Below are 22,656 nucleotides of genomic sequence, written 5' to 3'. Positions count from 1 at the left end.
AAAGATGCTTCGCAGCACTTCAGCAGGTGTACCCCCTATTTGCAGCCAATCCTGCATCTTCATCTTGCCTGACCTGTGAGATCTACATCCTATCTGGACTGTGAAAGTTGGTTATGGTCTCCAATGGTGATCTATTCTTTATTTTTACTTTTTCTACCAATGCTACTGTTTCTGTGTCAGAACAGAAAGCAACAACAGAAAGAACTAAACCAGGAGGCGGGTCTGAGTTTTTAGTACTGCCGTCACTGGGCAGCAGAAAGCTAAAAACAGGAAGTTGCATGGGGCATCTTTAGCAGAACTTTCTTACCACCAGCAGAACTTCTGATATCAATCTAACAAAATCTGCAGCTGTAAAATCTATCAGGTACATGATCATCTCGTGTAAAATTATCAATATCGATGGCTGTTGCTGCACCCGGTTTCCTGAGCTACATCCAAGCTGGATCACTGCTTAGTGTACCAACTTTTTCTGAGACTTCATGCCTTGTGAAACATTGGTCTGCAACAACACCTGTTATTTACCTAATTTGATATTACATCATTTATTTAATCTGTAAAATCTAATAAAAAAAAAAAAAAAGACTTCAAAAGAGAAATAAAAAAAGCAACATATATCATTATTGATGTATGGATGAGAATGAATAAACGATTTCACTTGTGCCAGTTTAGCTGTTGCATCAGAAAACTTGTAAATATAGGTCCAATATAATAAACTAAAGATGCAGAAATATTAAATGTAGCTTTACCATTCAGTTAAAGCCTAAGCGAACATATTTTCCTGAATGTGTAAATATTCCTATTAATGTCACAGATTTATATTAAAATGCTAATAGAGGATGCTAATGATAGATGCTACGTGATATGTAACAGTAAATGCTTACATGAGATGTTCATAGATGCTAAAATGAGATGCTAGCAGGAGATGCGAAAATAAGATGCTAACAGAAGATTCTAACACATGACAGAAGATGCTAACATGAGATGCTAACAGTAGATGCTAATGTGAGATTCTAACATAAGATACTAGTAGGAGATACTAACATGAGGTGCTATCTAGAGATGCTAACAGTAGATGCTAATATGAGATGCTAGCAGGAGATGCGAAAACAGATGCTAACAGAAGACCAACAAATGCTGACAGTAGATGCCAACATGAGATGCTAGCAGGAGATGCTAAAATAAGATGCAAACAGAAGATTCTAACATATGATAACAGTAGATGCTAACATGAGATGCAAACAGCAGATGCTAATGTGAGAGTCTAGCATAAGATACTAACAGGAGATACTAACATCAGATGTTAATAGTTGATGCTAATATGAGATGCTAGCATTAGATGCTAAAATAAGATGCTAACAGAAGATTCCAACATATGTTGACAGTAGATGCTAACATGAGATGCAAACAGTAGATGCTAAAATTAAATTTCTAAAGTAGGACACTAGCAGGAGATACTAAAATGCTAACAGCAGATGCTACCACAATACTCTAACATAAGATACTAGCAAGAGGTGCTAACACGTTGTACTTTTGTGCTGACATACATGTGTGAAGCTAATTAGATTTATGAACAGATGTATTTAACATAATTTTACTTTCATTTGAACAGTGCCAAGCACAGTTTTCACACGTTTTCTCTAATTTTGTGCCATGTTTTCTTCAGTTTCCTCAATCGCATCAAATCCAACCTGCTAGAAATATAACACAGTTATCACAGCTGAGTGACAGTAAAAACAGTCATAAAGCAATAAAAATCTTTTCCATGAAAATATTTGAGATATTCAAATTAAATTCACCATAATCATTTTTCTTTTATGTGTTGAATGTAGAAGAAGAAATGTTTTGAAGAAGAATAAACACATTTCTCTGAATATTATCTTTGTTCTTTATAATAATATTTCGGTTTCCTTCTCTGCAGTTTTGTGGGTTAAATCCTCGGTCCCCACGGCTTTCTTTTTCTTTCCATTTCATTTCTCTTTTTTTTCTCACAAACCCGGTGTCCAGCCTCGCAGAGGGCATCTCCAGGTCAGGAGATAATGTCTTTTCAGTTTACAGGATGAAAGCCTCCTCCCTCCATGGCCCCTCCTCCCTGCCTCGGCTCTTCACATCCTTCATTTGTGGTTCTACTGGGGGTGGGGGGGTGTGATGTGACACAATCCAGGGGCAAAACCTCCGTCTGACAGTACTGGGAGAAGCCGCCGGCTCTCCTACTTTTTCTGCAGTAGGTCCATGGCATTGCCCTTACACAGAGCTCCAGTCTATAAGTCAGTGGAGTGCCAGCCTGTCACCTGGAGCCCGGTCAGGGCTGCAGGGTGACATGAGGAGCCCGATGGACTGCAGGTCCAAAGAAGCTGTAGCTGGCCAAATCACATAAATCTGGATTAATATTCTGAGAAAAGGTTTCCCTGATCACTAGTGGCCAAAAGAAAAGGCCTAGAAGTAGACGGGATGTGGTTAAAAAGGTTAAACAGATTCACATTGAGCTAAATAAGAACATAGAACATGCTAACATGGGTTTTGTTGCTACATAATGCTTCAGTACTGATCACATCTTACAGCTCGTAATCATAACCACAGCTGTTTCTCAGCAGTGGTGTGGTTGGTGTGTGAAAGGTCCCAGACCTGGAACCAGACCTCCGTCATGGCTTGTTTCAACAGCAGTGCAAACGTCAGCCGATAATATGACAACATGGTCCGTTCTCTAACTATAATGGTAGTTAAACACACATTTTATTTTTTATTAATGCATTTATTTATTTTTATTTAACTTCTTTGTGATACAGCTTGAATCAACATACGTGCATCACAGACAAAAAACTTCGGTTCATCCACTAGGGGGCAGTACTTAGTTCAGCGTTCTGACACCGGTCGGTAGATGAAATCTACATGTGCATGCACAAGGGAACATCATGTGAAAACATGCGGTTACGAAACAATTTCAGGTGACTCGCGTGCATTTTATTCATGTGGTTCACATGTGAATCACATGTGAATCACATGTAAATCACGTTGTTCACATATGAATTGTATGTTATACGAGTCACATTTGAGCTGCATGGGATTTTCATGTTCTTCACATGTTATTTCCATGTGAATCACGTGTAAACCAAATGATTCCAACGCATGTGAATCACAGAAAAATGTTCCAAAATCCACATGTTTACAGACGTGGATCCATGTGCAACCACGTGTGATTTACATGTGATCAATACATTATTTACATGTGATTCACATGTAAATGGGGTTTTTTCTGTAAGGGGTCTTGTTCCAAGGTGTGACCCAGTCTTGGTTTTAGAGGCCCTGCAGAGAGTTTCAGTTGCGTTTTATCATGCTTCTTTCTCCTTAAGCTAAGTTATGCTAAGCTAAGTAATGCTAATTAGCTTGTGGCTCTAGCAGAGTCACATGTCACATGTTTTTAAAGCACATTCAGCAGAACTCACCTGATTAAAACGGATTGTTTTTATTCTTCATTGTTGGACAGTCCTTCAGTGTGTCCTCCGTCTTAGTGGACAACATGTCTGCTCCAGTAAAGTCCCATCATGCATCTGTTGTCTGAGCCCCAGGGGCAGTTCAACGCTTTCTGAAACGTCTCCATGCAACGTTGTAATGAAATCCCGTTTTGATGGGTGTTGCTTTGAGGTGATACAATCTGTCAGGAATGATCAGCGGAGAGTGGAAGCCGGCGCTGGCGAGGTAGCGGGGATCAGGACGTCTTGTTTTCCTCCTCACAGCGTAGAAATGTGTTATGTGTACTGCACAGATTAGAAGCAGGTTTGGGATAATCCTGTCAGGATGAAGTCATCTGTCGCAGTTCCACGGAGTCCAGCGGAGGTTCGGGAGGAGCTGCGAGCTCTTTCCCAGCCAAGACCATGACTGGCCAGTGGTCTCCAGTCACAGCACTGGGAGACATTTTTACTGGAGGCCTTATGTTTCCATTCAAGCATCCACACAGAAACACACACATCCTCCAAACATTTATCGTTGTATCTTCGTCATCTTCTGGCATATATCTCCATGTCAGACATGTGTTGAGTGATTCTCACGGCCTCCACGGAGGGCTGGAAGGACGGATGGCTGCACCGTTAAACACTAACAGCTCTGCAAGGTGCAGTCGAGTCAGCATCAGCTCTCACTGCCGTTTCTGCCTGAGTGTCGCTGCTGATTCCGTTTTCACTTCTGTTCGGACGGGAACAGAGAAAAGTGACAGCTGGAGGAGGAGACGAAGGACACGTGATGAGTTTAAGTGTTTGACTCTGCTGGATCGCATCGTGCGTGTAGCTACACCCAGCCTGCAGGGAGAATACTCACTGCTTCCATCCCTTCTCCGCATGTTGGGTTGGTGTTGCAGCGTATGAAGGAAAACTAGGAGACAAAACATGAATTATCTTTACAGGAATCTGCAGGTGTAGTCAGCCAATCTTTTTTTATTTACAAAACAAACAGATTTACACCAGCTACAGCCTGGGTTTCTACTAAATAATTTCTTTTTAATTCCTTTCATTTAACATTCTAATGCCAGGTGTCACAAATTAGCATTAAGCCACTTATTTATTTATTTATTTATTGTTATTCTAGTTATAAATTCTATTCACTCTGAATATTGAATTTACTTCTATATTCCTTATTTATTCTTAATTATAATTTATTGTCCTTATTTTATTTAATATTAATTTTAAATTTATTTTGTATTAGGTTTTTTGTCTTTTTTTCCCCTCTGACTTTTTCTCTGTTCTCATTTTAATCAAAATACTAAAAAACATTTTCTCGGCGTATTGTTTCAAAGCAAACTCATTAAAAATAGTTTTAAACTTTAACCAGTTTTTACAACTTTACCTAAATAATAAGAATTGTATCTCTCATTTAAGCAGAAATCAAAGATGGAAATTAAATAAATAAAATAAAAATAAATGAATACGGTATAAATTAATAAAAAGGCATCATTTTAAAAAATTAATTAAATAAATAATGATATAAAAATACAATGAAAAACTAAAGAAATAAATAATATCATCATCATCCAGCTCAGGATGGAAGACTTAACACAATCTGTTGGCTTTTCTCAGCTGCCCTTTTATTTATTAAGAATTATTTTGAACTGAATGATATAGTTGTGAACTCTTGCTGTGTAAATAAAGCTGAATTGGATATTGATGCGTTTACCTTGATGTTTTGCTACAAACTCTGGGCTAGATGTCTGCAGCCTAACACACTACCTGCATGCCAGATCTCCTCCTCCTCTGTCAGCGCGTCTCGGACTTGTTTTAAAAAGGGTGTCTCGTTTACCTGCTTTTTGTTCAGGCAGCAGCTCGGACATAACAATACGCAGTTACTTAAGCGCACGGCTAACGGGTTCTGTTTCACGGGGCAACTTGCTGCCAAAATAACCAGCAAGTTTTTTTTCTAACCAACACAAACCCACATTTATTGGGTTTAATTTAATCCTAAATGAAAACAAATGGGTTAAAGTCGACTGAATATGTGTTAAAAGGTTTTTGCAGCAAGAAGCTCAATTAAATATAAATATCAACCAATTATAGTCTTTTCCAGCAGGGTTTCATTATAAGCAGAAGCAAACCCAAAGGAGCTAGAAACTAAAGTCTTGTCTGCTTCCCAGTTCTAAAAACAACATGTAGACCTGCACGCTGGAGCAATAAGACCCTTTAGATGGGCTGCAGAAGCCCACCGAGGGCTTTGTTTGTAAAGAGAAGCATTTATTTTTCTAATGCAGAAAAGGATCATTCTGCACCAGTCAGATCTGATTGGCGGTAAAATCCACCTAGCTGGCTCCACCTAAAAGACCGTTACAGAAATGAAGCTTCTGTTCATTTGAGTGATGAAGTAAAATGAACTAAAATGGTTTTAGTTCGGCAAACCTTTGCTAACTGGAGCAGTTGGAAGAAACTTGATCAATTTCACATAAATCAGAAGAGATGATTGATGAAATGATGCTTTATTCTTTGCAGATCCACCTTAAAGTGATTGCTGGATTCATAATTGTCACAACTTTGCAGCAGGAATGCGGTGTGTGTGGGTTTTTTTTGGGTGGGGGGGTTGTACACACACAAATATCAGACGTCGTCGGTGCAGCAGCAGCCTGGATAACTGGACTTAAACACTGAGATGCCAGAGAGCAGGACGTGTTTCTCTGTGCTCTGAAACTGGTGAAAGATGGATTGTAGCTGATACCAGATCAATATGGAGAGCGGAAGATGTTTTCCTGTCTAACAGCCTGGTTTCCTCCAACCAGGAGTTACAGACCCTCAATCCTGATGAAGGGATTTTATTTTCCTGCTGATACAAAACGGGAAGATAAATGAAAACTAAAACAGAGAAAGTTTGAGATTTTTCAGCTCCGATGTTGAAAAAGTTAACGGCAGATGTTTCTGAGATCAGTCAAAACCTTTTTTGTCATTTTAATTATTAATCAACCAAAATAATAAAGTAAAAACAAAAAAGTTTTGTGTGATTTCAGCTCTTACTAACCTACCAAAGTAAAGGTTTTGTACAGGGGATCATCCCGAGGTGAAGTGCATTGTGGGAAATGTCCTCTACTGTTTGATTTCTTGCTTGTGTTGTTCTCACTCTCATATGTAAGTTTCTAAATAAGTCTGCTAAATGACTGTAGAATAGAATAGAATAGAACCCCCCACCATCACCATTCCTCATGCATTTATCTTAATTACACGGATTCTACCTCAGTATGTACATTATGTTACATTTTTCTCTCCACTTGTTTCAGGTTAGTGTCACCAACAAGCAGGTTAACGTGAAGTTACATTTACTGGATATTTTCCATTAAAACCAGTGTGACATGTGACAGTGTGGGGACATCCTGCATGTCCACATACGATGGCCCTGCCTGGAAGCCACGCCTGAGCCAGTTTTCAGCATCATGTTGGTCTGGAAACACGTTTAATACAAGTTAACTTCTAATCCTGGTTAGAATAAAGGTCTCGCGCAGGGTTTACTCATCATGCTTAGCAAAGCTGTGGACTAAACATGAAGACAAGAGCCAAACGGGTTTAAATCCGTCTGAATTTAAAGGTAAATCATGTGAATCCTGTTTCTGTTAACACACAAAGGGTTTTATGTTAGCTTAAATTAGCTTCAGATGCAGTTATTTTTATTACCGCAGCCACCACACGACTATTATTACCTCCACAGACTCACCACCGACTCTTTCTTTTAATATAGTTTTCAGTTTAAATCAGAAATGAATAAATTGCCAAACAGGAGAGTCTGAAATTCCCCCACCTCCTTAAATCGATGCCTCACAAAGACAGAAGTCGTCTTGTTTTGACAAAGTGAAAAACCACAGTAAAGATGTGTGTGTGTGCGTGTGTGTGTGTGTGTGTGTGTGTGTGTGTGTGTTACACTCTGCCTGCTTATTATCTCAGGAAATATTCAGCAAATACAGAGTTCACATGTGCTGACGAAACAACGCTGAAATTAAAAGTAAATAAGAGAATAAGTGGTATGATAAACCAGGAGGAGGACGGTGAGTCAGGCAGGACTTACTGTAACTCCGCTCCGCTTCAGCTCGTAACCTGATTCACCCGACTTATTCCAGGTAACACACCACTGGATTTATTTATTTCCTTTACAAAAGTAGGCTTCATTTAATTTTAATTTAATTTTATTTAATTTAATTTTATTTAATTTAATTAATAATCAGTTGTTTTCTTTTAAAATTCAATTAATAAAATAAATGAGTTGTTTTCTCTTTTATTTACTTAGATTTTGTTTAATTTTGTAACAAGTTTAAATTGATAACAATGTTATATAGTATAAATACTTATTAGTATTATTAAATAAATGTATTAAATATTTTTATCTTGATAATAATAAAATTAACATATTAGGAGATTAAATAATAAATAAAATCAATTTTAAAAAGAATTTTCCTCTTCATAAATTATTTTTATTTATCTTTTTAAAACTGAAAATCAAGCAATTTTTTTTTTTTTTTTAATCTAAATGAAACATCTTTTCTGTGTGAATTTGACCAAATTGTGACGTTTTTTTCTGTTTAACGTTCTGTTTGTCTCTTCTGGACTTGGATCCTTGCAGCATAAATAAATAAAAGAAGCCACGTTGTTGGAAAATGTAGAGCAGATGTTATTTATAAAGGTCCCACACCTGCTTTACCAACCCGCTCTGCTTGTAAACAATCATTTACTTCACACACAAACACACTCAGAAGCAGCTCGTGTGTGTGTGTGTGTGTGTGTGTGTGTGTGTGTTCTGCTATTTTCCTTCGTCTGTGTGCAGAAGCAGCTTATCCCGGGTGTTTTCTGGCTCTGTAACCGGAGCCGAGCAGTTATCGCAGCCCGGACCAGACCAGACATTAACTCATACTTTCGCTCTAACTGCAGCAGGAAATGGGAGGATTTTATAATGTCATCCACTCTGTCATGAATACAATCGCTCACTTCTCTCTGTAAACCACCACGAGGGACGTGGGTTCAAGGCTCAGGGATATTGATGTTTCTCTGCGCACAGAGGAGAAAAAAGAAATCCATACAGCCGGTGTTTCACATGTACACGTATGTGTAATTATTTTCCGTGGCGATGGATTAGAAAGAGAGTGTGTGAGAGGAGAAGCTTGAACTGTGTGTCTGCTAAATTTATCATGAGGCCTCTGGGAGCGTTGAAATGAGAACAGTGGCCTATTACTGCTAAGAAGGTGTTTTATTGAGAATACGCCGACGTGCCCCCCCAGGGAGAGCGGCAAGGGAGTCGAGTGTGGCCATAGCCAAAACCACTCTGCGATGTGTGTGTGTGTGTGTGTGAGTGTGTGTGAGCACACGCCTGCACGTCTTTCTGCAGCAGCCGTCTTCAGCGTGTCAGATAGTAAATGAAAAGCTTTTTCTTCTTCTATTTAATTATTCACCAGTGGAATTGTCACTTTTGACACTGGAGGTGTCCCAGTCAATAATTTATGTAGGTCAGCGGTTAGAGCCCGGTGCAGAGTGGTCCAGGCCCGGTGCAGAGTGGTCCAGGCCCGGTGCAGAGTGGTCCAGAGCCCGGTGCAGAGTGGTCCAGGCCCGGTGCAGAGTGGTTAGAGCCCGGTGCAGAGTGGTCCAGAGCCCGGTGCAGAGTGGTCCAGAGCCCGGTGCAGAGTGGTCCAGAGCCCGGTGCAGAGTGGTCCAGAGCCCGGTGCAGAGTGGTCCAGGCCCGGTGCAGAGTGGTTAGAGCCCGGTGCAGAGTGGTCCAGAGCCCGGTGCAGAGTGGTCCAGAGCCCGGTGCAGAGTGGTTAGAGCCCGGTGCAGAGTGGTTAGAGCCCGGTGCAGAGTGGTCCAGAGCCCGGTGCAGAGTGGTTAGAGCCCGGTGCAGAGTGGTCCAGAGCCCGGTGCAGAGTGGTCCGAGCCCGGTGCAGAGTGGTCCAGGCCCGGTGCAGAGTGGTTAGAGCCCGGTGCAGAGTGGTCCAGAGCCCGGTGCAGAGTGGTCCAGAGCCCGGTGCAGAGTGGTTAGAGCCCGGTGCAGAGTGGTCCAGAGCCCGGTGCAGAGTGGTCCAGAGCCCGGTGCAGAGTGGTCCAGGCCCGGTGCAGAGTGGTCCGGGCCCGGTGCAGAGTGGTCCAGAGCCCGGTGCAGAGTGGTCCAGAGCCCGGTGCAGAGTGGTTAGAGCCCGGTGCAGAGTGGTTAGAGCCCGGTGCAGAGTGGTCCAGAGCCCGGTGCAGAGTGGTCCAGAGCCCGGTGCAGAGTGGTCCAGAGCCCGGTGCAGAGTGGTCCGAGCCCGGTGCAGAGTGGTCCAGGCCCGGTGCAGAGTGGTTAGAGCCCGGTGCAGAGTGGTCCAGAGCCCGGTGCAGAGTGGTCCAGAGCCCGGTGCAGAGTGGTTAGAGCCCGGTGCAGAGTGGTCCAGAGCCCGGTGCAGAGTGGTCCAGAGCCCGGTGCAGAGTGGTCCAGGCCCGGTGCAGAGTGGTCCAGAGCTCGGTGCAGAGTGGTCCAGGCCCGGTGCAGAGTGGTCCAGGCCCGGTGCAGAGTGGTCTGAACATCTGTGGACTGGAATGCATCCCTCCACCCCGGCCAGGGCTTTAAAGCTGCAGCTTGTCCCACTCTGGTGCTTATTGTCATGTTAATTGCCAAAGTGAGGTGTTAATCTCGGGGGGGGGGGGGTTTAACGGTGCAACTTTGTCCTGATTTTATTGCATCTTTTTCCAGTTACTTGATCCTGAATAATTGAGCCGTTTCTGGTTAAAGGCAGGTAAATAAAGTTCAGGGACATCTCCAGTAGGTGGCAGGGTCTGTTTCCTCTCGGTGCACACGTGTGTTGAAGAGCCTGATGATATCATGACGGCTAATTGCTGTCATTGGGATGGACTGCCTGGTGGCTGCTGTAACGTTAGCTGTTAGTAGAAGCTCCTCTGAAGCCAAACTGACGGATAAGAGGTGTAGAAGAAAAGCTTTGAAGTCATGACTGAACAGACTCCAGCGTGTTCCTGCATGTTGCATGTTGTTGCGCGCAGCAACGCCGGAACAAACTGTGTACAAACGATGATCCGTGGAGGGAAAGCAGGACGAAGTGTTCTCATAAATGTCTTATTTTATTGGTTGGAAATGCGTCTTATTGTCTCAGAAGGAAGAAAAAGTCCAAATAACTACAAAGCATGTGAATGGCTGTTTTTTTTACTTGCGTCTTTGTTGCCGGGCGTAAACAATGCCGGTTAGCGGAACAATACCGGGGCCGATAGCGGGGGCCACTCGTCCTTTTCCCGCTGCATGGCTGTGTTTACTTATCTGTTGTTTAATTAAAGCCTCTTTTTTCTTTAAGCTTCTATTGTTTCAGTTTCTCGGCCGGAGTCCCGGCACGGGTCAAAGGGTTAACAGCCGTCAACTCGGCCTTTTTTTCCTCTCCTCTCTTTTTAAAGGGGCCCCCACACAAAGGCAGAGTTTCACCTGCAACCCAGCACACACCCCCCACCCCCACCCCCACACCCCCCCATTGTGTGTGGCCCCGTTTGAATTGATTATGTTTAGAGGGTGGGTTGTGATTGGTGGAGAAGGGCGTGGTTGATTGGATAGTTTTGTATCTTGTCATCCAGGGAGCGAGCTTTCGTCTGCAATCTGTCTGAATCCTGAGGAAGGTTGGAGACTCGTCCTCAGCCTCTCGGCTCAGCAGCCTCTTCCCTCGCTCGCTCGCTCGCTCTCCCTCCCTCTCTCTCTCTCCCTCTCTCTCTCTCTCTCCTTCCCCTCGCCGCTCTACTCTCCGCTCGGCTTCACTTCGTACCGCGTGGCCCGCCACTCTGTTTACCCTGCCAGCTAAATGGAGTTTGTCAGGTTTGTCAATATGATTGATTTCTGTGATTTTCTTGTGTGAGAAGGGAAAAGTTGACAGTTTAATTTGAGGAGGAGAAAAGGAGTTTTACTGTCTGTGTGTGTGTCTGCTGCCGTGTCCGTGTGTCTGCCGGGGTTTGTCCTGAAGCTCAAAGCTGCACTTTGTGTTTGAGAGATTCCAGCTGCTGCAGATGTTTGTGGTGTTGCTCAGATCCCAGTAAATCACCTGTTTACCTGTTTACGCCTCCGCCTGGTAGTTGTTTGTGTGTAGTTGCTTCTAGCGGTGTTACAGTGTTTGACTGGTTGTGTTTACTCTGCTGACTGGGAGCTAACCAGTCCAGCCAGATCAGCTACAGGAGACAAACAGGAAACAGATTCTTCTTTACTTTTACTCTGATTTGAGCTTGAATGGAAAACAACAACAATCCTGTTGGGAGTTTTTTGTCACGGTGAGGCGTTCAGGTGCCTCCAGGTTTTCTGGGCTGTGTGTGTGTGTGTGTGTGTGTGTGTGTGTGTGTGTGTGTGTGTGTGTGTGTGTGTGTGTGTGTGTGTGTGTGTGATGTGACTTTGTGGGGCTCCCAGGTCACGGTCTGGACTGATCCTCGCGGTGTCACGGTGAATCTACGTCTGACACCGTCACCACAAACCAAGTTGTCGCTCCGCATGTCATCGCCGGTGAACTTGGAGTGTGTGTGTGTGTGTGTGTGTCGTCACTTTGACACGTCGCAGGTTTGATTGAGACGTTAAATGAGCTGGAAAGTAAGGGGACTAGCTGTGTTTGTGGATGTGTCGGGTCGGGGCGGCGCTCGCCGTAACGCCGTGCAGCTGTGCGCTTTGGGGGAGCTGGGCTGCGAGCTGATTGGCTTGACAGTTTGTAATCAAAGTTGATTTATTGTTCATTAGTGGTGCATTAGCCCTTTCAGGCAGCAGCGTTGTGTGTGCAGCGGCCTGTCGAGGCGAGGGGGCTGCCAGCACCTGTCATTTCTAAACCATGACATAGGCGAGCAGATTTTAGCAGTTTACCCGGGGAGGGGGGGCGGCCTGCAGAGGCCCGCCGCTCGCCTGGATGTCCCTTACAGAGACGGCTGCTGTTTCTAACTAAAAACATGTTTCCACATGAAAACGGCTTCTTCTTCTTCTTCTTCTGTTTTATTTGCCGTGTGGCGGCTGCCCGCTCAGAGCGGCAGAGTGACTCCGCGCTCCAGATGCCGTGTGTGTGGAAAGGTTGAGATGTTGAGTTTACATGCTGGGGGGGGGGGGGGGTTAAAGACTCGACGTGTTGCACTGAGGATGTAAAAGGTTTCGGGGACAAACACGACCTGAACAGATCTGCAGTTTTATACAGAAACATTTAGAGCAACGTGGTTTTTGTCCGTCTTGTCTGCCGTCATGGAAACGAGGACGAGTAGACGCCGTAGGAGGACGTCCGAGGTCGGAGACGTCGTCTGTTAACTAGTTTCAGTCTGAAAGAATTTTACAGGCTGCCATCTAAATGACATCTCAACTAGAGAAGCGTGGGGGGGGGAATATGTCCGGAGAGGGGGTGAGGACAAGATGCAGCGATGAGGGGGGGGGGTCTAACGGAGATGCTTGGAGGTGTGGCTTAACGGAGGTCCTGAACTGTTCGTCAAAAAACTGTTTATTTTTTACTTGTTTTAAATATATTTATATAAAAATCTGCATAAATAGGAAGTTTTATTTGTTATAATTATTTTTTAATTTGGTAAAAAACTTTCCATCATTTCAGAGACACAATAATATATGTGTGTGTGTGTGTGTGTAGTTTGGGAGGTGGTTTTGAGTGTTTGTTTAAACCAGAACCCGGTCCAGGTCCCGGTTTTGGGTTCTGGTCTGTTTGTTTCTAATCTGCTTCTTAATTAAAATGTAATTTTAACTTTTTGTTTTTACAGTTGCTGCAGATGATGATGTCTGTCCACACACACACACACACACACACACCTTAACCCCCCCCAGCGTTTTTATGTTTATCTTAAAGCCGTTGTTGTGAAGAGACGTCGACGTTATAAGAAGTTTTGTTTTTTCCTGGAACCCGTTCTGTCCGGTTCCTGTCCGTCCTGCTGCGGCGTGGAGGCGGTCGCGTCTCCGTCCCTCCCGCCATAACGGGGAAAATCCTCCACTTCAGAGCTTCCCATCATCCTGCGTGTGGAACGTGGAATCAGTCCTCCGGCCTCGCTGGAGACTAATTACGTCCACACACGGCTGAAGTCCAACAGCTGCCGTGAAATCCTCGTCTCGGCGGCGTTTTCCCGCCGCTCGGGATGGGAAGTGCTTTCCTGGCGCCGCAGTGGGCTGTGGTGAAATCTCGGCATCAAACGGACGCCGGTGTGATTTCTTTTTTCTTTTTCGCTTCTTTATTCCTTTTGATGCCCCAGAAAACAAGACGACCCCGGAGAGCACCATGAAAATTTGATAATTCCCTCCTTTCTTTTTTTTTTTTTTGTCTCGACCCCTTCGTCTGTCAGTCCAGCTGCACCTCTGCACCTCTGGCGTCCACCCGGTGGCGGTCCCCGTCTCCCGCTGCAGGCTCTGACCTCTGACCTGTGACGGGAACCCGGGGAGCGTCCTCGCTACCTCCTGATTCGCTCTGACGGCTTCCTGGAGAGGATTTATGATCCCTGAAAACGTCTTTTAATCATCTTTGTTGTTTTAATTAGAAAAAGCAAATGAACATAAATATTTAATGCATATTTACACTGATTAATAGAAATATATATTTAGTTCTAATTATAAACCTGATTCACACACGCAGCGTGTTGGAGGCTGCAGGTGTGTGTCAGACGTCCTATCGGCAGCGAACATGTCACGTTTAGATCTGTCTGTGTGTGTGTGTGTGTGTGTGTGTGTGTGTGTTTGGCCAGCAGGCCTGAGCTGGTACAGTATTTCGCCTACAGTCACTCTGCAGCTGTGTGAGAATGTTCCAGCTCTGAGTGTTTATGCATACGAGGCACCTGGAGAGCGCCACACCTTGATGAAATTCATAAACGTCAGCTATTTCTGGCATCCTCTGCATGTCCTCTTTTTTATTTGGTGGAGTAGATTAGAGCTGGGCTCGGCGGATCCCTCCAGTTATTAGCCCGGCACCAGTCCCTCTTTCACACTATCTTTAGATTGTTTTTTATTCTTAGTGGATGATCTGGAGTCCTGATGTGATGGGAGGGATGAGGGGAGGGCTCTAAATGGCGACTGGCGTCCTGTGTTTGCGTTAAATGGGCCTGATACGGCTTCCAGGGCAATATTTCTCCCTTAAAGTGCTCCTTCCACTCAATAGGAGCCAGTCTTTCGCAGATTTTCACTCCTTCAGCGCGGGATTAAACGCTAGTAGTTACATTGATCAATAGGTTAAGAAGCATACAATCCCTCTTGCTGCTAATGACCTCAGTAGTAATGGCTAATAAAATGTGTGTGGGGGGGTGTAACGGCGTCTTGCAGGAGGAAGCAAAGTGTGAAGCCGTGATGAGATGCACACCTCAGGTCTGAATCAAACCGGAGTAATTTGTGACGATCTGACAGCAGCGAACGGCGAGGTCTTCAGAATGTACAAGCTGCTCGCCGCCTGGCGTCCCAGCCGCTAACACGCCACGAAAACATGATTATCTGTATGAAAATAAGTTTACAGATTTCACACGCCTGCAGGAAAATGGAGCGTGACAAATATGTGTTGGAATCAAACAGGCGGTGAAATAAGAGAGAAAAAAAAAAGCAGGTTTTATTATTTATCCGGGTTTTTACAGGTGAAGCTTTCATGTCAGCAAGACGAAGCCGCTCGCTTGACCTTCAGAGGAGTTCGTCAAAATTAGTGACGCTCAGGAGGAAAAAAAGGTTTCAGTGGATAATGAGTGTGAAATGAGGGAGCGGGAGGCTGTGCAGACGACGGGACAAGTCGTGTGCACAGGTCCAGATGAGCGGCGTACTAAGACGTGATGCGAGGGGCGATTAATGTTGCATTTTGCTCCTCGTGCCGGAGGGGGGTGAGAAGTGTGTGTTATCGTGGGCGGGGCCGAGCGAACGCAGCGTCCCGCTCGCCGTCGCCAGCAACACGAGGAAGGTCATAAACAGATCCTCAGCAGCTAAATGACGGCGAGGAAGGCATGAAAAATTCAGAGGGGCGTCGTTATGTGCGAGGTGGCGGCGCGATCGGGCACCTCGCTCTGATGCAACACGTTAACAAGTAGGACGCCGCCGCGGCGTCTCCCATGTCCAAGTCGCCGTTTGTCATCCAGATGTCACGGCGAGCAGCCCTTAATGGTGTTGCACACCGGGGCGGTGAGTGGCAGCATCCAGACACTCTCACCGTCCCTCATGTCGCCGCGGCAATTAAGGCACCCTGACAACTGTGGGCGCTCTTTCAATGTCACAACAAATCACTTGTTTTGAGGAGTCATGCACTCACACCTTTCTTCTGGGACGTAGTTAGAGGCCCGAGCTGTTCGCCGTGGCGCCCCCCCCCCCCTCCTCCCCTCCGCAGATCGCTGCTGACAGCGTCTCTAATGAGATCTTCTCACATGACGTGACGTGTATGTGCGTCTTCTTCTTCTTCTTTGGAGACGAACTCAGGTGTGACATTTCTGCAGAGTTGTATAAACAGCGAGCCGGTCGGGGTGGGAGGGGGGGCGTGAAGGGTCCAGCCTGATGCATGTTTATAAAGAGTAGCAGTGGAAAGTTTCAGACAGTGCTTGTATTAATTAATCTGTGTGTTTGTGTGTGTGTGTGTGTGTGTGTGTGTGTGTGTGTGCAGGTTCCAGTGTCAGTGGCTATGATGACACCCCAGGTGATAACTCCACAGCAAATGCAGCAGATTCTCCAGCAGCAGGTCCTGAGCCCTCAGCAGCTCCAGGTTCTCCTCCAGCAGCAGCAGGCCCTCATGTTGCAGCAGGTAGCGTCCGCCAGCCGCCGTCTGGGGGGGGGGGGGGCGCCTCAAAGCGCTGAAAATTTCTCACAAAACTCCCATGTCACCTTCCTGTGTTTTGTGCAGCAGCAACTTCAAGAGTTTTACAAGAAGCAGCAGGAACAGCTCCACCTCCAGCTCCTCCAGCAGCAGCATGCAGGCAGCAAGCAGAGCAAAGAGGTAGGCTGACATCACTCCCAGCGCCGGCCAGACAGCATGGAAGGCATGTGCCTCCCTCCCTGCTCTCCATCTGCTTTCAGACTGCGGTTAAAGCCCAACCAAAGGGGGGGGGGGGGGGGGGGGGGGAAATCAAGTGCACTCATGCTTCTGATTAGCATGTCAGACTTGCTGGGTAAATGTTAACAATGCAGAGTCTCTTTCTGGATGTAAAAATGTAGGTGAAAGCGTTTCGTTTCCGCTGTTTCTGCGGCGGCGAGGCGAGAGCGGGACGGACTGAAAGGCAGAAAGTCGCAGCGTGTAAATCTGAGAGGCTTTTCTTGCTAATTAACATGGAAACAGCAAAGGAAGAGGAGCGCTCCCAGCTTTGTTGCCTGTGTTGAGTTCTTTTTTCGTCTTACTTTCTCTCCTCTCCCCCCTTCACCCCCACCCCCACCGCAGCACAGCAGGGCTTGCTCATAGGCAGCGGCTTAATGCGTGTTAATGACAGGCGGATGCAGCATCACTGTGGACAAAGCAAATTATTACTGCGCGGTCAGAAGAAGTTCAAAGACAATCTGGGATTTTTTTTTTTTTTAATGCTCATGTCCCCGTTGAGTTCCATGTTTGGGGAGTAAAGGAGGCGCAGAGAATTAAACCCGATGTTAAAAGCAGGCGCACGCTTGTCGGTGCACGTGCACGAGCTGTCGAAGCTACAAACTTTGCAAAGTTGCAGCTCCCTAATTAATGAACTGCGGGCTTCAGTTTGGACAAGTTGTGGTGTGATGCTCCCATAAATCAACATGACAGCGGCGCTCCTCGGCCTCAGATCGGGCCTGTCACCGAGTCGCATCTGATGTAAACACTGGAGGAGCAAGGAGGAGGCGGGGGGGGGGGGGGGGGTGAAGGGAGGGCGAGGAGGTGCAATTGATCAGTTGAAGGGAGCATGAGAATAAAAGAGAAAAAAAAACCTACTTTTGAAGCATATTATGTATGATCACAGGAAATGGATGCAGCCTCGAGAGGCTCTCCCCCTCCGCCCATGTTTTCTTTCTCTTCCCATCGCTCGCTTGCTTTTTTCACTCGCATTTCTAGCAGCCATCAAAAGACAGAATAAGAATTACGCAGCGACTCCCCAGTGGCTGCCAGACAATAACCCCCTGTTGTTGCTTTGTGCTGCTTTTATTTTAAAGACATCAAAATTTACTTTTTCAAAGATCTTTAACTTCATATTTGAAGCTTGACAATAAAGGCCTGCCAGTGCCGCTCTCTGTCATCTGTCAGGGACTTATTTTCTCTCCCTCGTGCCACTTCTTGTTAACCTCTTATGTGGTCTGTTGGGTCTGGGGGTGGTGAGGGGGGGGGGGGTTAATGTGTCTTGCATGCTGGGAGCACACAGGAGCTGCTGTCAGCTGATGGTGGGGAGAGGGTTAAATTCATTTGCAGGGCTTCATTTTCTTTTTTCTCCTGGTGAAAAGCTTCCATTTCTTTCTAAAAGACATTGTTCCCTGTGAAGTCCCGCCCCCGCAGCGCCGTTATCTTCATCTCAGGCTGTCAGGAGGAACTGATGAACAAAGAGGAAGTAAAGAAATGAGAAAGTTGGACGGATCCCAGAGCACCTCCGTCTTGTCCCACTTTCTCCACCTGTCTGGTCAGTCACCAGGTGTGCCGACCTCGTCTCGTCTCGCTGGGGGAGGGGGCGGGGCTACCATCTTGCACTGACACATTTTATCTTAATGTTCGGCATTGTGAGAAGTAAACACAGAGGTGTATCCTGTGTTTGGTAAAAGGGTGTGGTGCACAGCTTTGCAGCATTTAACCCCCCCCCACCATTGCCCCCCTCCAGCCTGACAACTGGCCTTGTGTACACCTAAACAGACCTCCTATCCTGTTGAGTCTGAGCAGCTTCTTTTTTTCTGTCAGAGAGGAGAAGCGGCGGCAAAACGTCCCGACAGAGGGTCCCAAACGTTCCTCGTCTACATACAACCATCGTGTGTTCTGACTCTGGAGAGCGGTTCCTTTTATTTATTACTCTGACCTGCTGTTTTCGTCTCCACTTTCTCATCACTTTTTCATCCCGTGGAAGTTCACATGTCTCACTTCCATCTAAACATCTTCCCCCCAAAACCCTGCAGCTGGAGCCCAAAACGAGGCTGTTTTCTGAAGTTTTTCTGATGAAACACAGCCAGCTCAGCCTCTCTGACTGGCTGACTGACTGATTGGTTGGGGAAAAGAATCCCTGATCTCAGCACCATACCTAGGAGAGTATGAGCTGGTCAGATGGCTGCCTGGCTGGCTGCTTGGCTGGGCTCCTGGCTGGCCCACCAGCTGGCTGGCTGGGGGAAAGAGTGCATCCCCAATCTCAGCGCCATGCCTTGGAGAGTTGGAGATGCTCGGGTGGTTGTTTGGTTGGCTGGTCAGCTTGCTGACTGGTTAGTTTACTGGCTGGCTGGCTGGCTAGTTGGGTGACTGGCTGGTTGGTTGATATGCTGACTGGTTAGTTTACTGGCTGGCTGGCTAGTTGGGTGGCTGGCTGGTTGGTTTACTGGCTGGCTGGTTGGTTGGTTGATATGCTGACCGGCTGGTTGATTTTCTGGCTGTTTGTTGGTTGGTTGGTTTGCTGACTGGTTGGTTGGTTTTCTGGCTGATTGGTTTGCTGACTAGCTGGTTGGTTTTCTTGTTGGTTGGTTTGCTGACTGACTGGCTGACTGACTTGCTGGTTGGTTAGTTTGCTGTATGGCTGGTTGGCTGGCTGGCTGGCTTGTTGGTTGGTTTTCTGATTGGCTGGCTGGCTTACTGGCTGGTTGGTTTTCTTGTTGGTTGGTTGGTTTGCTGACTGGCTGGCTGGCTGGTTGGCTGGTTAGTTGGCTGGCTGGGGGAAGAGTACATCCCCACTCTCAGCGCCATGCCTGGGAGAGTTGGAGCTGCTCTGGTGGTTATTAAGCACTTTGATTTAGTCACACGTTTGCTGAATTATGAATGGCTGTAATTAAATTCCTGTGGTTCTTATTATGAATGATTAACTATGTTGTTTCATTGTTTGTCATTTGCCTCCCGACTCCTCGTTAATTACAAGAGAGAGATGTGTAGTCTACCTGCTGTAAGACAAAGCCACACTTCAGGCTGAATGTCTGCAAGTTTGCTGTGTTGTTGAACAAACACACACACACACACACACACACACACACACACACACACTCCTCACACTGCTGCATCTCACAGCTTTTCCTATAAACTCGGAGGCCATGAATGTAATTTTCTGTGCAGAATGAGTGGCTGACGCTGGTGTTGGTTTGCTAACAGTGTGTTTCCCTGCAGCAGGTGTCCGCCCAGCAGTTGGCCTTCCAGCAGCAGCTCCTGCAGGTCCAGCAGGTCCAGCAGCAACACCTGCTCAACCTTCAGCGGCAGGGTCTGCTCACCATCCAGCCAGGACAGACCGGCCTGCCGCTGCACTCGCTCACTCAGGGTCAGTACCGCCTTCCCGCCGCCGCTCGGTTCTGTTAGCAGAAACGCTCTGATGAGCCAGTCTGGCCAGGACATCCACTGCCTGGTGGGTTGGATGTGACCATGTCTGGTGGTAGTTTAGCAAACCGGGCCTTGGATTTAAAAGTCTCCTGGAACCTATCAGATCCATTCACAGCTGGTTGTGATGGAAATGGAAACGTGTTTATGTCCTGCAGAGTTTTATAATAACATAAAAACCTGAGAAGATCCAGGAGTAAACCTTCCAGCGCGGGAAGATAATTACACTTTACTAGAATTCAGACCAGAGAAAATGTCTTTAAAAAGCAGTGAAACTCTCATTTTAATCCATTTATTATGTAAAAACCTCCAAACTCTGCTGTTAATGCTTCCATTGCTGTTTCTGTCTCAGAGAAAAACTAAACAGGAGGATTCACCTCAACAACTGTTGTCGTTTATGGATATTAATTACATCTAATTATGATATTTTTCTCAGTTTTATAGGTGAAATGTTACTGGCTGATAAGATATGATGTCAGAGTGTAAAATACATACAATACATGATTAATGACCTTAGAAAGTCTTTGCAGATCCAAATAGGATTATAAGACCTGATCAGATGGACCATTGTTGGAATTTATGTTGAAATATCTTGAATATTTGATTAATTTTAATTGTTTCATTAATGCCACCAAGGAGGCCATGTTTCTGTTGTTTGTCTAAAAACTACTGGAGGGATCGGGTCTTGGTCTGACTTAGATTCCATTAGATGTTGGAAGTGATCGGATCAGCATCTGGATGCAGGAATGTTGTGAAGGATTCTTCCTCATTCCGTACGTTTACATGGGAGTTTTAATTCCTGTTTAATTCTGGATAAAAGTTAATTCTGCTTTAAAATGATGAAAAACGACCAAGTAAACTCTTCATTCCTGATGCTAATTTCTATTTGGAATTAAACTTAATTCTGATGTAAGTCTCTGGTTTATTCACATTTTAATTCCGTACTATATAATACCTCTGTCATGTAAACCTTCATTCCGCTCTAAGTTAATTCTGCTCGTTCTGAGCATGCTCGTTACCTTGTCCTTGTTTTACCTCCCGTGTTCGCTGGTCTATCTTTCTTCTCCTTCTCAGCTGCTGCAGAAAGTGAAGTAGTATGCTGGTGTTGAGCTGCTACTTCACATTTATAATAAAAATAGCGGCGAAACTGGTTCTTATTATGTAGTTTTTATAAGTTACGACTGAAAAGACGAGAAGCAGGGAGTTAACTTTGTTTATTTCCGGTACACGTCATACGTCATGTGCACCCTCTGTCCAATCAGAACCCTTCCCAACCCGTCGCTCTAAAGAGGAATTAGGTAAGGACGTGTTTCATGTAAACGTTCATTCAGAATTATTATTTTCATGTAAACTCGTAGGAGAATACGTCAATTCCGAATTATTAATTCCGAATTAAAAAACTATCATGTAACTTTAGCCATTGCGAAACTGGACCATTTTCAGTATATTTTCATATAACTCCACAATAAATGGTGAGAAAATCCAGGAGACGTTCCCAACATAAGATATCAAAGATAGATGTGGATCCCAGTAACGTTCTGGATACTAGCATCCAGAACCGGAACAACTTTCCATCTCTGCAAGAGAACAAACATGCAACAAACATCACAATACAGCCGAGACACTGTGGATTCATTAGCTATGGATCTGGAGTCTGATGGTGGATCCATATAAGATGGATGTAGGACCAGAACATCAGCTGGACATGAGCTCAGTGGAGGTCTGACCTCTCACAGGGATTTTCTAGTTGTTGTTCATATTTAAATATATTGGCAGTAATTTTAAAATATTCGTTTTGATTGTTTTCTGTTGTTTTTATGCATTTTTCTGGTGAAGATGTTCAGGATTTAGCTGTTCGGCTGTGGCTTCTTTTAAAGCTCTTCATGGTAACACCGAGGATGATGATGATGAGAAGGACATTGCAGGTACAGGTGTGTGACGGTGAGCTCCTGCTGATGTTTCCTTCCTACAGTAAGAAGTGAGAGTAAAGGGAACATGAGCTGGGTCTGCACCTGCTTGTGGCGCCTTCGGTCACCACGGCGCTTCTGGGTTTGAAGCTTCTTCTAGCCTGGAAGAAAACTGGATCTTTAGCCGGTGAACTGCTGTTGAACTTGGCGTTGCGAAAGCGGCCGCCGCTCGACGGGGAGTCAACACTTGTTTGGCCAAGAAGTTTATGTCTTTATTTACCCTGACGTGTTTTGTAAAGGAGTGGTCCCCGTGTGACAAAGACGCCGTCATGCAGGTTTGAGAGCATGACATCCACTATTCATTCCCAGCTAAAACAAACAGTTTTGAAATAACAAGATAAAAACGGGAGGGTTATAGTTGGAGGGGGGTGGGGGTTAGGTAATGGGCAAACACAAACAGGGTTTGTACAGTGGTGTTATTGTTTGGACTGGCTATGGAATCAGTCATCCGCTTGCAGACGATCGCCATGGGCGCAGGCGTGGAGCTGCCGTTGTTGTGTGTCAGATGTCTGGCAAACACTCACACCCCTTTAGCAAAGCACTATGTTGGCGATAAGACCAGGTGCTGCACTTTCCATGGATTTCACAACAGGCTGAGAACATCCTGTTTACTCTGTAGCGTCATCAGACACCTTCCAGACTCCTCATCTTATCAGAGACGCTGGATCTGCTCCATCTGAGCTGCTCTCTTCTTCCGTCAAAACCACGACTGCAGTCGACTAATAATAAAATCTAAGCGCCGGAGACCTCGACCCGTCAGCTGTCATCGCCTCTGATGATTCATGAGACGTGTCGGTGTGGGAGTATGAACACACCGAGCCGAACAACGAG

General features: G+C 45.5%; 1 protein-coding gene across 1 annotated transcript in view; it reads left to right on the top strand.

Annotated features, from left to right (window-relative positions):
- foxp1b (forkhead box P1b) overlaps nucleotides 1–22,656 on the top strand; it is a 169,166-nt gene that overhangs the window by 117,908 nt on the left and 28,602 nt on the right. The window contains 3 exon segments of the mRNA XM_079241660.1: nucleotides 16,031–16,168; nucleotides 16,268–16,360; nucleotides 19,640–19,802. Of these exon segments, the coding sequence (XP_079097786.1) occupies nucleotides 16,031–16,168; nucleotides 16,268–16,360; nucleotides 19,640–19,802 (394 nt within the window).

Source organism: Telmatherina bonti (genome assembly GCF_933228915.1).
Source record: "Telmatherina bonti genome assembly, chromosome: 6".
Taxonomy (NCBI): Eukaryota; Metazoa; Chordata; class Actinopteri; order Atheriniformes; family Telmatherinidae; genus Telmatherina; species Telmatherina bonti.
Note: the sequence above shows the minus strand (reverse complement) of the source record. Positions and strands in the feature narration are given on the sequence as shown.